The 19724-nt window shown below is 49.1% G+C and overlaps 1 protein-coding gene across 1 annotated transcript in view; it reads left to right on the top strand.

Annotated features, from left to right (window-relative positions):
• The window catches only part of Slc1a4 (solute carrier family 1 member 4), a 28171-nt gene extending 13181 nt beyond the window's left edge, over positions 1-14990 (top strand). Inside the window, exons 4-8 of the mRNA XM_032916109.1 lie at positions 4517-4683; positions 8843-9076; positions 9401-9595; positions 11062-11196; positions 12669-14990. Of these exons, the coding sequence (XP_032772000.1) occupies positions 4517-4683; positions 8843-9076; positions 9401-9595; positions 11062-11196; positions 12669-12903 (966 nt within the window). The 3' untranslated portion in view covers positions 12904-14990. The remainder of the gene's footprint in view (positions 1-4516; positions 4684-8842; positions 9077-9400; positions 9596-11061; positions 11197-12668) is intronic.
• The last annotated feature ends 4734 nt before the right edge of the window (positions 14991-19724 follow it).

The following is a 19724-nucleotide window of genomic DNA, read 5'->3' as shown; positions in this document are numbered from 1 at the left end:
ATTTGGCCTTAAAAAACAGTGAGGCCTGGTATTGATAGAGCACAGTTGAGCCTGAGGCAGGAGAATCATTGTGAGTTCTAGGGTAGCCTAGGCTATACAAGAAGATTCTCCTTCAAAAATTAAGGAATAAAGTAAAGCCACAGTGAGCTGAGCATGGCGGAGTGTGCCTGTAGTTTCAGCCACTTGAGCTGAGACAAGAGGATCATGTGAACCCAGGGACGAAGGCCGGCTAGGGCAATGTGGGGAGACCCCATGGCTGTAAATCTAAGAAAGGTGTATCTGCTGGAGAGTCCTATAATCTGAGCAGTAGGGAAGCTGAGACATGAGTTTCAAGTCAGCTTGAAACTAGGGCTACAGAGTGGACGTGCCTGTTTCAGAATAACAAAAGAGGTAAGACAGAATTCAGGCTAACGTTGGTACATTTTTTTTGCACATTGGTGTGTGTGTGGTGGTGGGGGGTGCTAAGTAAATACTTATATATTTGTCTGTATAATAACCCAGAATGCCACAGCTGAATCTTCAGGTTGCCGTGTGGTACCAGTGATCTGAGTCTTGGTACTTTGTCTTGTCAACACACTTTTCTTTTTTAAAGAATTTTTTTATTTATGTTATGTATATGAGTACACTGTAGCCGTCTTCAGACACACCTGAAGAGGGCATCAGATCCCATTACAGATGGCTGTGAGCCACCATGTGGTTGCTGGGATTTGAACTCAGGATGTCTAAAAGAGCAGTCAGTGCTCTTAACTGCTGAGCCATCTCTCCAGCCCCCCAAATATAATATGAATGCTTATGTGTCTATGAACTACATGCATGCAGTTGCCTATGGAGGCCAGGAGAGGGCACTGGGTCTCCTGGAGCTAGAATTTCAGGCCGTCATGTGGGTACTAGGACTTGAACCCAGGCCCTCTGGAAGAAAAGCCAATATTCTTAACCACTGAGCCATCTGTCTAGCCCAACACACTTTTCTAAAATGACACTTGGTAAAGTTAGAAGAAAATGGTGTTTCCCTCAACTTTAGACCAACCTTGGAAAGTTCAAGTTCTTTGTGTGTATAAAACAGAATCAAGCCAGGAGTAAAGGCTCATGCCTTTTAGTTTCAGCTCTTGGGAGGCACAGGAAGGTGGGTCTCTGTGAGCTTAAGGTCAGTCTGGTCTACAGAGTAATAAGTTCCAGGACAGTCAGGGAAGCATAGTGAAATCCTGCCTCAAAACAATGAAGCAGAGTCGTGACTTACGAACCTTGGGACAGCCTGATTCCCACTGCAGATGGCTTGAAGCAGTGTGCTGAGGGTCTACTGGGACTGTCTGAAGGCTCACGCAATGCAAGTGTCCCAGGATCTACCTGTCTCTGTAATAGTTTGGTCTAACCTGGCCTTTCTGACTGCTCTGATTTCCCCAGTGGAAGTGTTAGTGACCCACAGGTATCCCCCAGCCGATGTCCCTGCTCTCCCAGGTAAATTCAAGAACATTAGCTCTTCCACAGAGGAGCCGTGTGGCCCTGCCGATTCCAGGGTTCTTTTTTAAAGACACAAGTAGAATCATCCTTGATCCCCATGGATGGAATGCCACTGGCAGAATTAACCCAGAGAACCCAGCCTAAGGACACATGAGAGGCTTCAGCCCTAACCTGTGGCTCTCCGCCATGCCTGCTCTGATCTCCTGTGATCATTTGCCACGGGTACAAACCTAGCCTTTTATTGAATCATTAATTCAGTAAACAGTGACAGTTGGCAGCCACTGAGTGCCACACTCAGGTGACGCTCGCCCTAGACAGAGCCCCGCCCTTTTTTTAGCCTCTGGTCTACTCAGGGCTCCCTACCAAGGATGAGCTTAAAATATCTGCAAGTGGACACTAAGAGAGCTTTCCTCCCCAAAACAAACAACAGAACCTCTGGGGATATCACTCCATTGGTAGAACTGCCTTCCACGCAGAAGCTCTGGATACATCCCCAGACCCTCTAAAACCAAGCACGGTGGTACACACGTGTAATCCTGACACCCAGGATGTAGAAGCAGCTGAATCAGTGAAGGTCGTCTTAAGCTTCTTAAGTTCAAGACCAGCCTGGGCTACCAGACACACTGCTTCCCCAAAACAACAACAGAAAAACAAACTATTTGATTTCCTAGGAATACTCTAAGTACTTCATGCATATAGCATATAACATACTCGAACTTCCTAACCACTACTTGTCAGCTACTGCTTTTATCCTCGTTCTGAAGAATACCTTCAGAACTAAAGCACAGAGAGATTGAGTTACTCACCTCAACTCAACTCAGACTCCATAGCTGGGCTTCCTCACCTGTCGCCACTCCTGGAAATGTTCCTGGTAGATTTGTTTATTAGCGTAAACAAAGCGGGCTTTTTCAGGGGTGTCTCCCTGTACCCCCGAATTACCATTAGACCTGAGATGTATCTTAATGACGAATCAGAAGTACCCATCAGTCTTTCCGACATGTTTGCTTGGTCACCAGCGAGTTTCACGGGAGTCACACCTTTCACTCGGATGTGCCTGGAAATTAGTGAACTCTATTGAGAGTATATTTGTGGTCAATTTAAGGGTCTGTTTATCAGATACTGGGCCACGCCTGGCTTTCCTGACAGCTGGAAGGGATGAGGGACCTGGGAACTATGTAACCCAGTAATTCTTTACTGCCCTGGGCTCACAGGAAAGAGGAGTGGCTCTGACCTCTGCCCAGCCTACTCGCCTTGTCATACAAGGGCTGAAGGGTTCAAAACACTACCAGCCTTTTTTTTTTTTAAGCAGAAAACATTATATTAAAAAATTCGTCGAGGATCTGGTGGCTTGACTATCAGGTTAAGTCGCAGGCTGCTGGGTTCTGATGACTCCAGTGGGATCCGTGGGATCCACGGCGAAGGAGAGCTGACTTTGTCCTCTCTGACGTCCACGTATGTGTGTGTGTGTGTGCATCGACACGTGGGTGCTGTGCTGTGTGTGCACACAGCTGTGCACGTCGTAAGTAAATAAATGCAGTTTTTAAAAACCAGCAGTTGAGAGCTGAATCCCGAGGCTCAGAGAAGGCAGTTAATCCCAGAGCTGGAACTACTCTCTGGAGTTTTTACCATGTTGCAAGCTTCTGTATATCACTCTGTGAAGGTTTTTCTTCTTGTCGTTTAGAATCATGTTATTTACTTTAATTATTTACTCTAAATTATTCTAACTTATTTGGAATGATTTTAGTTAGTGTGTGTGTGTGTGTGTGTGTGTGTGTGTCTGTGTGTGTGTCTGTGTTGGGTTTTGTTTTTTTTTTCTTTTTTTCGGAGCTGGGGACCGAACCCAGGGCCTTGCGCTCGCTAGGCAAGCGCTCTACCACTGAGCTAAATCCCCAACCCCCTGTGTTGGATTTTATGCCTGAGAACAGCCACCCGAGGAGACCAGAAGAGGGCATTAGACCCCCCAGAGGTGGACTTACAAATGGGTGTGAGCTGTCTCTCCTAGATACTGAGACCTGAATTCCAGTCCTCAGCAAATGCTCATTAAGAGCCCCGGGCCATCTCCCCAGCCCCTGTTTGTTTGTGAGATGGAGTCTCAGTGACCTTGAACTAGAATCTTGCTACCTCAGCCTCCTAAGGACTGAGTTCCACCACTACCAGATCATGCCCTGCAGTGATGTTTTGACAGGACGAGATGCTGTTTACTCTGAATGGCCAAGAAGTCAGCACTGCTGGGGACACAAAGGCTATGTTATGTCTACACCTCTCTCTCTCTCTCTCTCTCTCTCTCTCTCTCTCTTCTCTCTTCTCTCTTCTCTCTCTCTCTCTCTCTCTCTCTCTCTCTCTCTCTCTCCCTTCCTCCCTCCTCCTCCCTCCCTCCTCCCTCCGTCCCTCCCTCCCTCCCTCCTCCCTCCCTCCCTCCCTGTGGTTATGACTTTTAGTTTTTCACATTAGAGTTTCACTGTGTTCCTGACTTTCCTGGAAACTGATGTTCCAGGAAATGTTCTGTAGACCAGGCTGGCCTCAGAGTCACAGAGATTGGCCTGCCTCTGCCTTCCCTAGACACCCAGCTGTCTACACATCTTCAGTGGGTGGTTTACTAAAGACCCTTGGGGAAAGCCCACACGACTCCTGACGATCTCCTGAAGACTTGCCAGCTGGGAGGTCAGTATAAGATCCGAACGGCAAAAGGTGTTCTGATGCGGGAGATGACAGCTATGGCCTTGGGTCTCTGAAGGAACGTCTAGTGGCCAGATTTTCTGGTCTTGGTTTGTTCTTTTGAGACGACGTCTTACTTTATAGCCCAGGCTAGCCTCAAAGCGCCAATGCTCCTCTCTCCAAACCTCGGATTACAGGTGTGGCAGTCACTCCTGGCTAATAACTGTGTACTCTCCAACTCTGCCTCCTGCTGTTTCTGCTCCTTGGTGTGTAACTCACCGAAGATTAGAGAGAACATGAGCATGTGCTTATTCTGCAGTGTTTCAGACACTGCGCAGACCCACTCTAACGTCACGTTCCTCTGGCGTTGAACTTGACTCCGTCTGTCTCTTCTGGTCTACAGATCCCCGTCGTCACTGATGTGAAAGGGATGAACATCTTAGGACTGGTCCTTTTTGCCCTGATGTTAGGAGTGGCTCTAAAGAAGCTAGGCCCCGAGGGAGACGAGCTCATCCGATTCTTCAATTCCTTCAATGAGGCAACAATGGTGTTGGTGTCGTGGATCATGTGGTGAGTGCCATTCTGCCACCTCTTCTTCTCTCTGGCCCCTGGTGTCTAGGAAAAAATGTCAGTACTCTAGGTTACCCCGTGGAACACCTGGACCCGTGCCTGGAGTGCGCTGGTGAAGCCTAGCCTGTCGTGGTACCAATGGTTGGATCAGGGTGATGGCTCAGTGGACAGGAAGCCTAACGACCTGAGCTTGATCTCTGGAAGCCACAGTGGGAGGAGAGAACAGATGCTCAAAAGTTGGCTCGCAACCTTCCCATGTACACACACACACACACACACACACACACACACACACACACACACACACTGATGACGATGATAATGCTTTAAATCTTTAAAGAAGGGATACAATAGTTCCTCTTCTTGTCTGGGTCTCCTAGAGATCCAGGAACACACACTGACCCCTGGCCTCCTATCATCACTGTTGGGACGGCTGTTGGGGTTTAAATCTAGGCTCCCACCTGGACAAAGCATACCGAACCAACATGGTTCCACGTGGAGAGGTTTAATGAGAGAAGAGGAAAGGCCGGCCATGAGCCCATGGAGGGAAGGGGGCGGGGTGGGTAGAGAGAAGAGACAGGGAAGAGGGGAAAAGCAGGGAAGAGAAGAGAACAAAAAGCAAGAGGGAGAGGAGGGGGGCAAGCAGCCCCCTTTATAGTCAGGCACAGGTAGCTGTGGGGGTGGAGCTTAGGCAGAATACCAACAACCACGATCCACGTATGAGTTCACATGTCAGCTCGTATATTTGCCGTGTCCAGTCTGCTGTCTGCTGCATGAAATAAAGTTCTTTTATCTTAGAATGATGAACTTTAAACCTCAGGGAGGTCATTGTTGTGACCTTTTACAGCAAGGAGGAAAAACTTAGCTCCTGCCTGCTTAGGTAAAACTTGAAATGGTCTTTTATGGAAGTTTTTAATTTGTAAGTTTTTCTTTGTGCCGAATTAATGAAAGTACAGCTGCTCAATGGAAATCATTAGCTTGAGTCCTGGCTTAAAACCAATGTGACCATCTTCTTTAGATCTTAAAAGCCTTTCCTGGCATTCCGCCTGGCTTGGTTAGGGTTTCTATTGCTGTGGTAAAAACGTCATGACCTTAAACAGCACAGGGAGGAAGGGGTTAGTTTAGCTTAAAGTTGCATATCATATCCGAACAGGGCACGGAACTCAAGCAGGGCAGGCCCAGGAGCCAGGAGCTGATGCAGAGGCCATGGAGGGATGCTGCTTACTGGCTTGTCCTAAGGGCCTGCACAGCCTGCTTTCTTATAGCACCCAGGACCATCTCAGGGTGGTGCCGGGCAAGGTCAGCTGGGCCCTCTCATATCAATCATTAATCAAGAAAATACATGACCTCACAGGCCGATCAGGTGGGGGCATTTTCTCAATAATGGTCTCTCTTCCCAAGGACTGAGCCAGCCTGGGACAAGGTGACATAAGAACTAGCTAGCAGCACATCACCTAGGCAGAGCCCTGGATTTTACCCAGTTGTTATGCAAGCTAATGCTGTCCGTTTGTTATTATCTAAACTAACGATATCCAATCGTTGTTAATAGCTAGTTTATGAAGCTGGGCATGGTGGTGCATGCCTTTAATCCCAGCACTCGGGAGGCAGAAGCAAGTAGAGTTCAAGGTATGAGTTCAAGGACAGCCTGCTCTACAAAGAGAGTTCTAGGACAGCCAGGGCTGCACAGAGAGACCCTGTCTGGAGAAACCAAACAAACAGGCAAACTAGTTTATTCCTTCACATACAAAGTATCTCTTATTGTCAATTATCCCAGCACTTTTTTCCCTCTGCTGACTTAGGTACCAACTGGACTGGTTATAGGAAAAATTTGAAACCGACAAGCCAAATCCAGACCCTATCAGTAGTGTTTCTTTTGCTCAGAGTAAAAAAAAAAAAAAAAAAAAATCACATATACCAGCTCTCACTGCATACACACCTCTTTACTTGACTGTTGTTATTCTGGGGAGAGAACTGATGTTTGGTTTGGTTTGCTTTGGTTTGCTTTGGTTTGCTTTGGTTTGGTTTGGCTTGGTTCAGTGAGGCAGCATCTCATGTAGCCCAGGCTGGCCTTGAACTTGCTATGCAGCCGAGGATGACCTAGAACTCTGCACCCCGTCCTGGATCTCCCAAGCACTGGCAGACCTGCTTTACCTCATCCCACTTTAGTGTCCTTATGACTGAGAACAGTGTGTTTGCACTCTTAGAGTGTGGGCTGGTGTGCAAGCAGGCAGTTCACGGCAGGGACGGCTGCTACGAGCAGGACACAGCCTAAGGGGTGCCTACCCCAGGGATAATCGAGTAATGTCGAGTTGGTTATTCAGTCGATGGCAGTGAGAACAGGCCATTGGTGCAGAAGCAGGGTTGGTGGCTTCCCTCTAGACTGCTGGTGGGAACTGGAATTGGCGCCCCACTTCAGCACTGTTTCTTATGTAAAATGTGCACACCTCCAGATCAGCAGGGCCCCCACTTGATGTACTGACCCAGAGAGCACAGGCACATGGGCACACACAGACAGGTGTGTTTCCAAAGACAAGAACTTAGGAGGACACCCAGGCACTTCCACTGAGGACGTACAAACCACAAGGACGTGAAGCTACACAAACGTGTAATCCCGCCCACCTCCCCGGAAGCGGGAAGTCAGCAGATCAGGAGATCAAGAACAGCCTTGGCTACTTGTGACCCTGCTCAAACCCAACAACAACAACACAGTAGTGTGCTGAGGATAGAAACAGCCCAAATGTCTATCTGTGGTAGGGGGGTGGATGTATGTTCTGCTTTTGGGTGGCTACAACTGCTGTTACCCCAGGCTGGCTGGGGCGAAGGGGGGCGGAACTGCTGTACTGGAGTAGAGCTGTCTGGGGTGATGGAGACGCTTCTGGGCTGGGTGGTGGGAATGGCTGCCCAGCAGTTCAAATGTACTCCATGGCGATCAACTCTACACATAATGAACCTTTCAATGCTAAACTTCATGTGTGTCCCATCACCATTTTTTTAAAAGGTAAATTTCTCAACACTGATACAAAAAGATCTGGGAAGCGTGGTGTGGAATGGAGACAGCTCAGATGTAAATGCTCTCCTGCCTCGAGGTACCCAGGAACGTCTAGGTGCGAGGGGTGCTTGTCTGAGGCGGAGTCTGGCTTGAGGATGGTGCCGGAAGAGCAGTGTTCTAGTCCTCAGGAGGGGGTGTGTTCTTATCTGAAGATGAGACTTAAAATTCCTAATCCTGTTTAGAACGTCTCCAGAAAGAAAACGCAAGAAGCCAGTCTCACTGGCCACCTCCACCGGGATGCTCCGGGGCTGATGTGTGAGACTTCATTCTCCTCACACTTCTGCTCCCTATGAAGTTTGAACTAGGAGGTATTATTAACTATAAATCAAAATTTATAGTTGAAGAATTGTTACTAGGTTGATATGAAATTTACGGCAACTGACTTTTGTTCTTCGTAGTTTCCATAATTTATTCCTTTTCTCCCTTTAAAAAGAAAAAAAAATCTTCCTCTTCTGGCAGCGTTCCCAGAATATCATTGTTAATGAATTTTTCCCACGGGATCATGTCTTCCAAGCCACAAAGAATGTAAAACTTCACGGAAGCCCCGGGCCGTGTTCACTTCGTATCACGGCAGTCCTGTGGGATTCTTGTATTTCTGAGTTCTCAGGACAAGTCTGAGCAAAGCTAAAAGTCGAGCTCATAGTGGCACACACACATGGCCTTTCACTTTTCGTCCTTTGCCCTTTGCCATGTCGTTGGTGGCAGTCCATCAGGAACAATGCATACCCAGGTATAATGGCACCCAGTCCCGCTCAGGAAACCGAGACAGGAGGATCGCAAGTTCCATGCTAACCTGGACTGTATAGTGGACCGTGTGTAAAGGGGAGGACAGGGGAGGAAGAAGGACAGGAAGGAGAAAAGCTAAAAGAAAGGCATGCATACGCCAGAGGGAAGCCGTCTATGTGTGGGAGCGCTCACCCTGTGGGAGCGCTCGCCCAGAGGATCATCTCAATTATTCTCAGTCACACAAAGTGTTTATTAAAAAAAGACTCAGTCCACCCCATCTGTTTTTGTGTTTAGAGTTACTCCGTGGAGAGACAAAGATGACCCTGGGAGGCTCAGTGTCTCCCAGCCTCCTCACCTCCCTGATGAGTATCTGTTTATTCCCAGGTACGTACCTATCGGCATCATGTTCCTGATCGGAAGCAAGATTGTGGAAATGCAGGACCTCATCGTGCTCGTGACTAGCCTCGGGAAATACATCTTCGCCTCTATACTGGGCCATGTTATCCATGGAGGAATTGTTCTGCCTCTTGTCTATTTTGCTTTTACGAGGAAAAACCCGTTCACGTTCCTCCTGGGCCTCCTCACCCCGTTTGCGACGGCTTTTGCGACCTGTTCCAGGTGAGTGGGCTTGGGAACCAACCGAACGGGGGTACGGAGCCGGGTGAGCCCGGTGATTCTCTTGGGAACACTGGGGCAAGCTGTGGCCCTGAGGGGTTCCGCGTGAATAATGTAACAAGTGAATCCTGGAAGTCATGTTTGAATCGTGGGACTTGACAGTCACATTGGAAACTTGGCAAGAGGTCGGGCTGGCCGCCTTCATTTTGAGGGAAGGCGGCCAGACACTGCCGGGGACGCCCCACCCGTAGGTCCCAGGGTCTGCACCCAGTGGTGTTCACCTGGCTGGGGACCGTTTCCATGCTTGGTTGTTTTGCCCATCTCTAGCTCAGCAACCCTTCCGTCTATGATGAAGTGCATCGAGGAAAACAATGGCGTGGACAAGAGGATCAGCAGGTTCATCCTTCCCATCGGGGCCACAGTCAACATGGATGGGGCCGCCATTTTCCAGTGTGTGGCTGCAGTGTTCATCGCCCAGCTCAACAACGTGGAGCTGAACGCGGGACAGATTTTCACCATTCTGTGAGCCCGATACTCTTCCCTACCTTGCTAGGCCTGGCTTAAAACTTGGATGTGTGTGTTCGCGATCTCCTTTGGCGGAGGTGGGGTGGGGTGGGAGGGGGAGGGGAGTGGGAGTGGGAGGGGGGGGGAGGGGTAGGGAAGACACCAATCCCAGCATCGCTCGGTGTCTGGTTTATAAAGGTGGGTTGGTGAGAATTCATCGTAGTCGCCTCTCCGTTTCCTGAGGCTGTCTTAGTTTTCTTGCCGCTGGGACAAAATACCTGACAGAAAGCAACTTAAGCAATACACATCTGGAACGATAAAGGCACAGAAAGATGAGTGCAGGTGTTCGGCTGGCTTTGTCCTTTTTCCGTTTTCATACAGTCTAGAGCTCTAGCTATGGTATGATGCTCCCTACACTTAGGGTGAGTCTTCCCATCCCAGTTAACCCTCTTTGGAAACGTCCCCACAGACACATGCAAAAGCCATGCCTCTTGCACTTTCCCAATTCAATCAGACGACAATCCGAGTCATCTGTCACAGGGCTCAGATTCCAGGACCATCTTTCCCCAGCAGACAGTAGGTAGTTGGAATAGTTGGGTTTTGCATTGCTGGGACAAAACGTTTGGCAAAAACAGCTTAAAAGATGAATAGTTTATTGGAGCTCCTAGTTCAGAGGAATTTTGGTCCATCGAGGCCGATAATGTCTTGTTTATGTGGTGATAGGCAGGAAACTGAGGATGCAGGACAGGGCAGGGCAGGGGGCAGGTATAATCTCCAAGGCCCATCCCTAGTGAGCTACTGCCAAGCCCCACCTCCCAAAGACTCTACAGCCTTCAAAGTCCAGCTGCCAGCTTGCAACCGAGTATTAAAAGCACCCTGAAGGGGGTTGGGGATTTAGCTCAGTGGTGATTAGAGCTTGCCTAGCCAAGCGCAAGGCCCTGGTTCGGTCCCCAGCTCCGGAAAAAAAAAAAAAAGCAGCCTGAAGGGCATAGTTCAGGTTCAACCGTGTCAGTAATGCCTTGTATATAATTTGCACACATTTTCCTCAATACTTCAAATCATTTCTAGATTACTTATGTACTTAATATGATGTAAGTGCTATGGGAGTCTTTGCTGTACTGTATCGTTAAGGCAATAAGAAAAAAAAACGGGGGTTGGGGATTTAGCTCAGTGGTAGAGCGCTTGCCTAGGAAGCAAGGCCCTAGGTTGGTCCCCAGCTCAAAAAAGAACCAAAAAAAAAAAAAAAAAAAAAAAAAAAACGGTCTTCAGTCGTTACTGTTTGTTTTTGGTATTTTGGGTCAGCGGGGTTGGTTTACTTTGTGAGCACAGAACTGGAGGGTGTGAGGTCTGAGTGCACTTGAAGGAGGTGTCACCTGTCAAGTGTGTGGTTGTTATTTATAAGTCATGGCTGCAATGCTCTGTCATTCCCTGGGCCCCCCTCCATGCTCCGTGTTCAAGGCTGCCTTTGCTCTGCCGTGCCCTAGGGTGACCGCCACCGCATCCAGTGTTGGAGCAGCGGGTGTGCCGGCTGGAGGGGTCCTCACCATTGCCATCATCCTAGAGGCCATTGGACTGCCCACGAACGACCTCTCTCTGATCCTGGCTGTGGACTGGATTGTGTAAGTAGCTGACACTGAAGACCCTAGAGTAAAGAGAGTCTGTTGGTGTCCACTAGACCTGGTGCATGCAGAGATGCTTAAAACCACCCTCGCTTTGGACGGCATCCGTAGTTAAGCCAGCAGAGCCCGATTTCTAACCCTGAGGAGTCAACAGTATAGCAGACGAGAGAGAGGCCGTGAGCATTCACAGATGCGAGCCGACCGTCCGGGACTTGCTTGTAGCATTCAGCGGGTTAAGGGGCTGAGCAAATGAGGGCAGAGTGGAGCGTCAGTGACTGGAGCAGTGGTTGTTCCTGGCCTGGAAATAGCTGAGGAATGGTTGCTATGCAGGGAGAGCATGCACACACCCTGGGCTTGGACTCAGGAGAAGTTAGGCGAGGAGGTGACCGGGCCGCCATCCCTGCAGTTCCTTACAGACACAAGAGTGTCTGGGGATTAATCACTGGAGCCTTCTGACACCCCATGCAGGCCAAATTCACCACATTGGGCATTTTGATTGGTGATACTTCTAGCTGTGATCCACTCGTCTATTGCTTTCAATGTTCTATAAGAAAGTCGACTAAGACAGTGATATGGGAATAGCAGAGTTCAGGGTAAGAAAACAAGCATTTAGCCCAGGCTTTTCCAGGTATCTTGCTACCATAGTAGAAGCCTTACTACTCATGGGGGAGATTAAATGAGTCATCATTCTGTACAGTGCAGAGAACAGGGGGCACATGGGACAGCAGTCAGCAAACATTAGTGAGGAGGACAGTCCTGCTGTGCTGAAGCCTGAGGGCTCTTCCCAGCAATGGAGTAAAGTGTCTGATAGAGACTATTAAGCTTCCCCCATGCTAGACAGACCCAGAGCCAGTCTGGGATCATCTGTCTCCTCCTCCTTCCAGCTGCCTCTTGTGCCCAGAAAACACCTCAGAGGTGCTCAGCCTGTGAGGGAAATAGCACCCCTGCTGGCTGCCCAGTAGAGGCCTGTGGGCACACAAGCCACTCGCAGAGGGCTCCAGCTCTCCAGTGCCCTTGGGGAGGGTCACACCATTTCCCCCTGTCTTCAAAACGACTACAGGACCTTCTCTGAGTTCCAGTGACTAGGGTGAATGTTGAGCAAACCTGTGCTAAGTAGGCTGTGGGAAAGGCAGGGCTGTTTTCTGTGACATGCTTGCCCACAGCCATGGTACCCAGGACCAGGGTTACGTCTCCTCTTTCCACCCCAAAAATGTGACCACCACACAGAGTAAGGGAAGGAAGGCTTTGCCGTCCTTTCTGAACCTTGCTCACCTGGCTTCCCCACCCCCATAGGTCTGAGGTAATGGGATTCTTAACATGGCCATTCCCATGCCAGAAATACCCATTTACTCATAACTACGATCACTCCCAACAAGTCAGCTTCCCCTGTGGCCACTGACCTGCCTGTGACAGCGCCCTCCACTGATGACTCTGGGTATAGCATCAGTCCTTTTCTTTTCTGTTTCCACCAGGGACAGGACCACCACTGTGGTGAACGTGGAAGGGGATGCCCTGGGAGCTGGGATCCTCCACCACCTGAATCAGAAGACAGTGAAGAAGGGTGAGCAGGAGCTGCAAGAAGTGAAGGTGGAAGCCATTCCCAATTCCAAGTCTGAGGAGGAGACGTCGCCCCTGGTGACACACCAGAACCGGGCAGGCCCTGTAGCCGTTGCTCCTGAACTCGAATCCAAGGAGTCAGTGCTGTGATTGGGCTGGGTCTTGGGCCATCCTGCTAGTACCAGCGACCTACCCTGGTAGCCTGCCCCACTGACGTGGGCATGGCCCTCACAGACTTTTCGTCTCCCAAGGAATGCGTTGGCCCAATCACTAGTCTGAGAGTGACCTCTCAGCACAGTCATGGAGCTCCCAAGCCAGGACTGCTTACCGAGGACTAGAACACTCTGACCTTTGTCTTGATCCATGTCTCAATGGAGCTGTGGATTCACCTTGACTCTCTTTGTGAACCCCCTTGAGCTGCCAGACCTCAGGGATCCCAGGTTCATGGAGGCCTGGGATAAAGGTCAAGGGGGGGTGGGGGTGCGGATGGATTCTTCACTGTCTCCCGGGAGCTCTGCATCTGGTGCTTTCTGGGCGAGCCAGAAGGGTTTACAGCTGTCAATCACACTGTCTCCATAGCAGCAGACACTGAAGGACCTCCCAGAGACCTAAACTGAGCTCGAATCAGCTGGGCTCCCTCTTGCGTTAACGGAGCATGCTCCACTTGAGCGGGAGGCCTCTAAGGGAGCAGAGGTAAAACGAGTTAGAGACCCTCCGTGTGATGTTAGCACAGCTGGCGACTCAGCTTGAGTAAAACGTAAGAGGTCAGAGGCAGACTGAGGAGCACCCTAAAGAGGATGGGACAGCTTGTTCCCATCTACACAGAGGCGCTTCTCTGCTCCAGCCAGCACTTCCCCTCCATTTCCATTGGGATTCAGCACCTACAGTAGTAGGACCTCCTCCTCCGGGAGGGGTGATGTGGTCACAGCCTTGCCGACTCATTGGTCAGTCTGTATTATTACGGTTTGACTAGGCTCCTAAAATACAGCCAAGCTACGAAATCATATACACCCCCCAATAAACCCACGCACTGATCAAGGCTCTGTCCCAGGCGCCTGTCTGGTTTCCACAGTAAACTACTTGGCTTGTGTGCGGCCTATGGTTAGTCCTGGGTCCCATGTAACCTGCCTCTTACGTACTTCGTTGGGACCTGACAAGGCCAAGGATAGATCTGTGGGAATTATTGTTTTGCTCCTTGGAAGCCAAATTCTAACACCTGTAAGTGCCCGGTTTACCTGAGCGACGGCTTTCTCCATGAAGACCGCCTGTTGGCCCGAGCGGCTCTCCTGAACTGTCATCCTCATACTTCAGAGCTCGAGTTCCGAAGAGTTGTGAAGACATTCAACATTGTTACTCTCAAACACAGTTTCTGCCAACCCCACCCATAACAGGAGATTAAGTCCCTAAGTCACTGGCTTCACTCTCTTGCTTCCTCTGCTGGGCTATCACGGGACCCACACATACTTGAGACAGAGGTCATTTTAAAATGGCGCCTGTGCCTGAGTGAAGGGGTGGGCCAGGAGCAGAGTCCACACAGCCAGGGTGAAAGCCCAGATCTTTAAACCAACTGAGCCACTCCAGTCTCCGGTGGGGCCAGGAACGACCAGGAACTAAGCAGGGAGTGGCAAACCTTGTTGCCAACACTGTTTTTTTTTTAAGGGGAATCAATCACATTGTTTGATTATAAGTGAGCATTTGGTATGTTTTTTAAGTTTCAATGTATCTTTTCCTCTGTATTTACATATACTTTGTGTGTGCGCGTGTACACATGAATGCTTTTAGCTCCAAGGAAGTCTGAGTTTGGATAAAGGGGAACTAAAGTACAAATTACATCTTTGGCATCCATTCTAAAGAGTCTTATTAAGTACAGATTGGAGCTGGACAGTGAAGCCCACCGGCTGGACACTCACATCTCAGTCTGGACCCATGGTAAAGAGTGCTGCTGTGGACGGAGGAAGGCGCTTCTGTGCGACATTGGGATTTCCCTCTTGGAGGCCACAAGAGGAGGCTGTCCCATGCCTCCCTGAGTTTTGGTTCTCAGAGAAGTGGATGGAGTTTTGTAACAAGGAAGACACCACCACAACCGTCTGAAACGTCTCCTTGGTATTTTTCTAACATGTTCATCTCTCGATGTTTTGTGTGTGTGTGTGTGTGTGTGTGTGTGTGTGTGTGTGTGTGACATTTGCCTTAAAACGTAGCACAGCCATTAAAAACGAGTACCGTATTTTTTACTTTCACCTGCCCGAGTCCTGTTTTGTATTTAATGGAGCTCTCCCGCTTCTAGGGGATGACCTAGGACATCTGAATACAGCCTTCCTTTCCCTTTTCAGCCAGCCCGAGGCCCTGGGGTAAGGAGGATGGCTTCCTCAGAAGGGAAATGTCTCTCATAACTGGTGTCGTCCTCCTGCCTGTGGCAGCCTGTCTATAGCTCATGGCCATTAATGTCTGTGTTGGTTTCTCACTCCCTGTGATTAGGGCTCTGACATCCTGCCATCTGGCAGGAGTTAGGCTTTGCCACAAACCCTCAGCCTTGAGTGTTGTCGGAACAACTAGGTTGACAGGAGTTAATTAAGCATCCATGGTTAGCCAGGCACGGGAGCAGGAACAAGCCCCATATCGTAACTGGGCAAGTCCCTATTACCAGAGTCCCTCCAGGCAAGCGGGTGCCCATGCTTGTACTTGGGTCACCGCCATGCCCAAGTCACACTCTTACATAATCGTGTCTTCCCTTTTTGAGAAAGACGCTTTTGGTTTTGGAGACAGGGCATTACTGTGTAACCTAAGTTGGCCTTGAGCTGGTGAAACTCCTGCCTTCAGCTCCCCAAGGACTGGGATGACAGGCGTGCAGCACCTTACATCGCCCTGCTTCCAATGACATCACATTCCTGCACTACAGGGAGCTCCAGAAGCTCACCCAGGAAGCTTTGGTTTCCAGACCCCGGGGCTCTAGGGAAACAACAGACTCCTGGATTCCCGTTCTGACTTGTATAACACCAGCTCTTCGTATAGTGTGGAAATCGGCTTTAATTCCTGGTAGGAGCAAAATGGATGAAAGGGTTTGCCTGGATCAAAGGCCTGATGGCAGCTGGGACAACCACGTAGACTCCTCCCTGGAACTTTTTTGAGGTGTTCCGGGGTTGAAATTAGGACCTGGTGAGTCAGCTTCCCAAGGTAGTCAGAGCAAGAGCAGTGTCCATTGGCTTAAGCCAAGTCTGCCCCAGTGTTGGGCAGGTCTGTTAGAACTCGCCTGATCAAAGGAAATTTCTGTTACCCCCATGAATGATCCAAACCACACAGCCAGGAGGCTCACCAACAGTCAGTTCTTGATTCTGCCGTTTGCTTCTCTGTGACCAGGGCGCAGTCCCTTCCCATGCCTCAGGCTCCTCAGACAGAAAGGTGGATCATAGCTGTTGCAGTGACAGGCCATTGGCAAGAGCAGATGACTCCCATGAGAGGTAGTCTTCAGGAAGGTGACTGGCACGTTGAATGCACTGTGCCCACGCTGGTTCTCACATCAAATAGTAGCTGGGCATGTTCCTCATCCGTTGGTGTCCCTTTGTGGCTAGGTCCATGTTTTGCAAACGTTTTTGTGAGGAGACCAAAACCTATTTATCCAAACAGGGCACCAACGACACACCACGCACCAAAGATTCCACTTGAGTCTAGCTTGGGAAACAATGGGTTTAATTAGGGTTGCATAAAGAATCATGGGCAACTACGTCATTGAAGAAAATAGAAATACCTCTCCCCCCATGAGTCAACTGACTGTAAATCTTGGATTGGAGCACGTCTCATGTGTCACACACACACACACACACACACACACACACACACACACACAACCCCTGGGGGAAATTAATGGGCCCAACCTTGTACAGGTCTCCTTTAGGCAACCATAGCTGCTGACACAATGGCCAAGTCACGCCTAGGAGACTGTTCCACAACACTCCGCCCTTTTGTCCAGCTTACATTCCTCGTTCCCCGATGTCCCATTTATGGCTCAACATTCAACAGTCACTTCTTCTCAGGACTCTGATGACGTACGAGTCTCTTCGGTAACTGCTACCCTTCCTAAAAGGAAGCTTCTCTGACTAGAGGTGAGAGCAACGTAGTCTACGGACATAAGCATAAATATTTAGAAGGCATCTTGACAGATATATCCAGTTAGCAAAACAGCAGCAGTCGCTTCCTCACCAGAGCTCATGACCTCTTAGCCCCGGGCTTCGGACCAGACGTGAAATCCTTTGTGCAGAATGGGCCTGAAATCCAATCAGAGGGCAGCTGGGCACACTCAAAGCCGTCCTTCGTTGGACCAGTGGGCCCACATCGCCTGGAATTTTGGAGGTATATATAGCTCCCAGGCTCCACAGCTGAGTAGGACTGTTGCCAGCTCTCCCCCAGGAGCCTACGCAGTGCCTTCGAGGACTGTGGAAGTTGGCTAGTAAGGGGGAAGCTCATGGCTCTGTCCCTGCTTCATTGTCCTGTGTCCTACACAAAGCATGGAGCACCTGTGGGGCTTCTTTGCCTTGGTGAACAAGCAGCAGCAGAGAAGGCAGCCCGTGCTGCTCAGGGGGTCCTGGAACTCCTTGACCAACAACTAGGGAGTCAGGCTGCACCAGCACTGGGACTTTTATCTAACAGGCGTCAGGTTTCTAGAGGCCTCTTTTTCCATATCACAGGGCACTTCCTTTCAGACTCTCTAACTATAGTCCTGATGTTGACAGGCATCAGCTGTTACAGACAAAAGAAGAAAAGAGAAAGAAAGAGAAACCCTTACCCTCTCCCTACCCATTACCGAGGGGCTTTCCGGTCCTGTCCTGGTGTACCCCAACTCAAGGCTCAGGCCCAGGCTCCGTTTGGGCCGGAGAATTCAGAAAGGACGATCTCAGGGATCTCCTAGAGTCTTTCAAGTCAGATTCTCGAACTTGAAGTATGTGTCATAGGTAATTTCAGCCTTTTTCGGTTCTTAATAACACAGCACTTCAGACTAGGGGAGTTAAAAAGAAAACGTTCATGGGTCTGGATGCCCAAAGTTGAAGGCTTGAATCTAGTGGTGACCTCACCGCCTGAAGCAGAACAGGGCGACATAGCAGCTACAACCCATCCCTTCTGGTCTCTCAGCTGATGCAGCCACCAGGAGTCAACAATGAAGGCTTTGATACTAATCACTTTCAATAGGACTTGCCTCTAAAAGTCATGGAGATGATTGGATCATCTGCCTCGTACCTCACCACAGGCATTAACTTTCAACAGGTTCAAGTGGCTTTTACACATACACCTTCCCAGGACTCATAATACAGCTGTGTCCCAATGCTGCCTGTAGAGAAAGAGAAACTAGGAGTGGCTCAGGAGTCGTCTGTCTTCGAAACTAGTTTCAGAGACGTCCTCAGCTTAGCGGAGAACTGCTATCTCAATATGTCGTTTCTTGGAAGGCTAGGCTATAATTCATACACTTTAAAATTCATCCCCATGCTGTAGAGGCCAGAGAGGTGGCTCAGCCTTTTTAGAGCATGCACTGCTCTTACAAAAGACTCCAGCTCATCTCCTAGCACCTTTATTGATCAATTTACAACCACCTGCAACTCCAACGTATGCATTTACACATGCACATACGCAGAGAAATAGATACACATGCATATAATTTTTTTTAAAAATCTTCAAAGTATAAGCGTGTGTGAGTATGTGAGTGTGTGTGAGTGTGTGTGAGTGTGTGTGAGTGTGTGTGTGTGTTTGTGCGCTCACATGTGTGTGCGTGCACACACGCATGCACGATTCGGTACTTTCCGATATTTTAGCAGCATGCAGAAAACGTCACAACAGTGATGTGGTTACAAAAGATTCTCACCCTCATCTCAACAAGGAAGCTGCTTCCTGTCTCTATGGATGTGTCTATTCTGACACCTCATATGGCTGGGATGGTAATATCTTTTTCTCTTATAGAGAAACTCCAGGTAAAGATGACTGATGTTAAATGTGACTCCTGCTCAGCTCCCACTCTCCTCATACACCAGAGGGAGCCTTACAAGAGATGATCCCTAAAACAACAAATTCAGCTTAGAGTATGCAGGCTCATTCTACATCTGCTCAGCAGGGTCTTTCCCATCGGGGACTGAGTTGGGGAAAGATGGACAGCTAGATTAATAGGTTAAACAGAACACACACTGATTAGAGGAGCCTTCTGACCCCCCCCCCCGTCATAACTGATGTTGAGCTGTATATCTAAACCACTTGCTAAGTTAAATGAGGTTAACCCCAGGGATAACCCCGGGAAGGTATTCTGCTAATTCTGGTCTGGCTGCTACACTGTGTAGCGCCATCAAGGTATAATTCAAATGTGTGCTGTTTGAGCGACTCACCCTGCAGTTGTGAAGTGCACAGTCTTCATAGTTGTACATGGCAGCCCTGGACAATAAGGGTGAGTGACAGTTTAAAGATTTGACCCACACTCTGTCGTTGTTTTGGTTTGGTTTTTGTTTTTGTAAGATAAGGTTCCTCTACATATTCCTAGCTGTCCTGGAACTCACTCTGTAGACCAGGCTGGCCTCAAACTCAGAGATCCACCTGCCTCTGCCTCTGCCTCCCGAGCTTTGGGATTAAAGGCCAGATCCAATTACCTGGCTTGACTCACACTCTTTCTTTGAAAAAAATTTTATATTTATTTATTTATGTATATGGGTACACTGTAGCTGTCTTTAGACACACCAGAAGAGGGTATTAGATCCTACTATAGATGGTTGTAGGCCACCATGTGGTAGCTGGGAATTGAACTCAAGACCTCTGGAAGAGCAGTCAGTGCTCTTAACCGCTAAGCCATCTTTCTAGCCCACCCCCCACCTTTGTTAAGACTCACACTCTTAACATGAATATGTTTCATCCTGTTTAACAAAAGAAAAAACAAAACAGGTTTTTGTTTGGTTGGGTTTTTTTTGGTTTTTTGCTTCTTTTCCTTTTAACAGGTGTGGGTAATGAGT

This window comes from Rattus rattus, chromosome 11, assembly GCF_011064425.1.
Source record: "Rattus rattus isolate New Zealand chromosome 11, Rrattus_CSIRO_v1, whole genome shotgun sequence".
NCBI lineage: Eukaryota > Metazoa > Chordata > Mammalia > Rodentia > Muridae > Rattus > Rattus rattus.
Note: the sequence above shows the minus strand (reverse complement) of the source record. Positions and strands in the feature narration are given on the sequence as shown.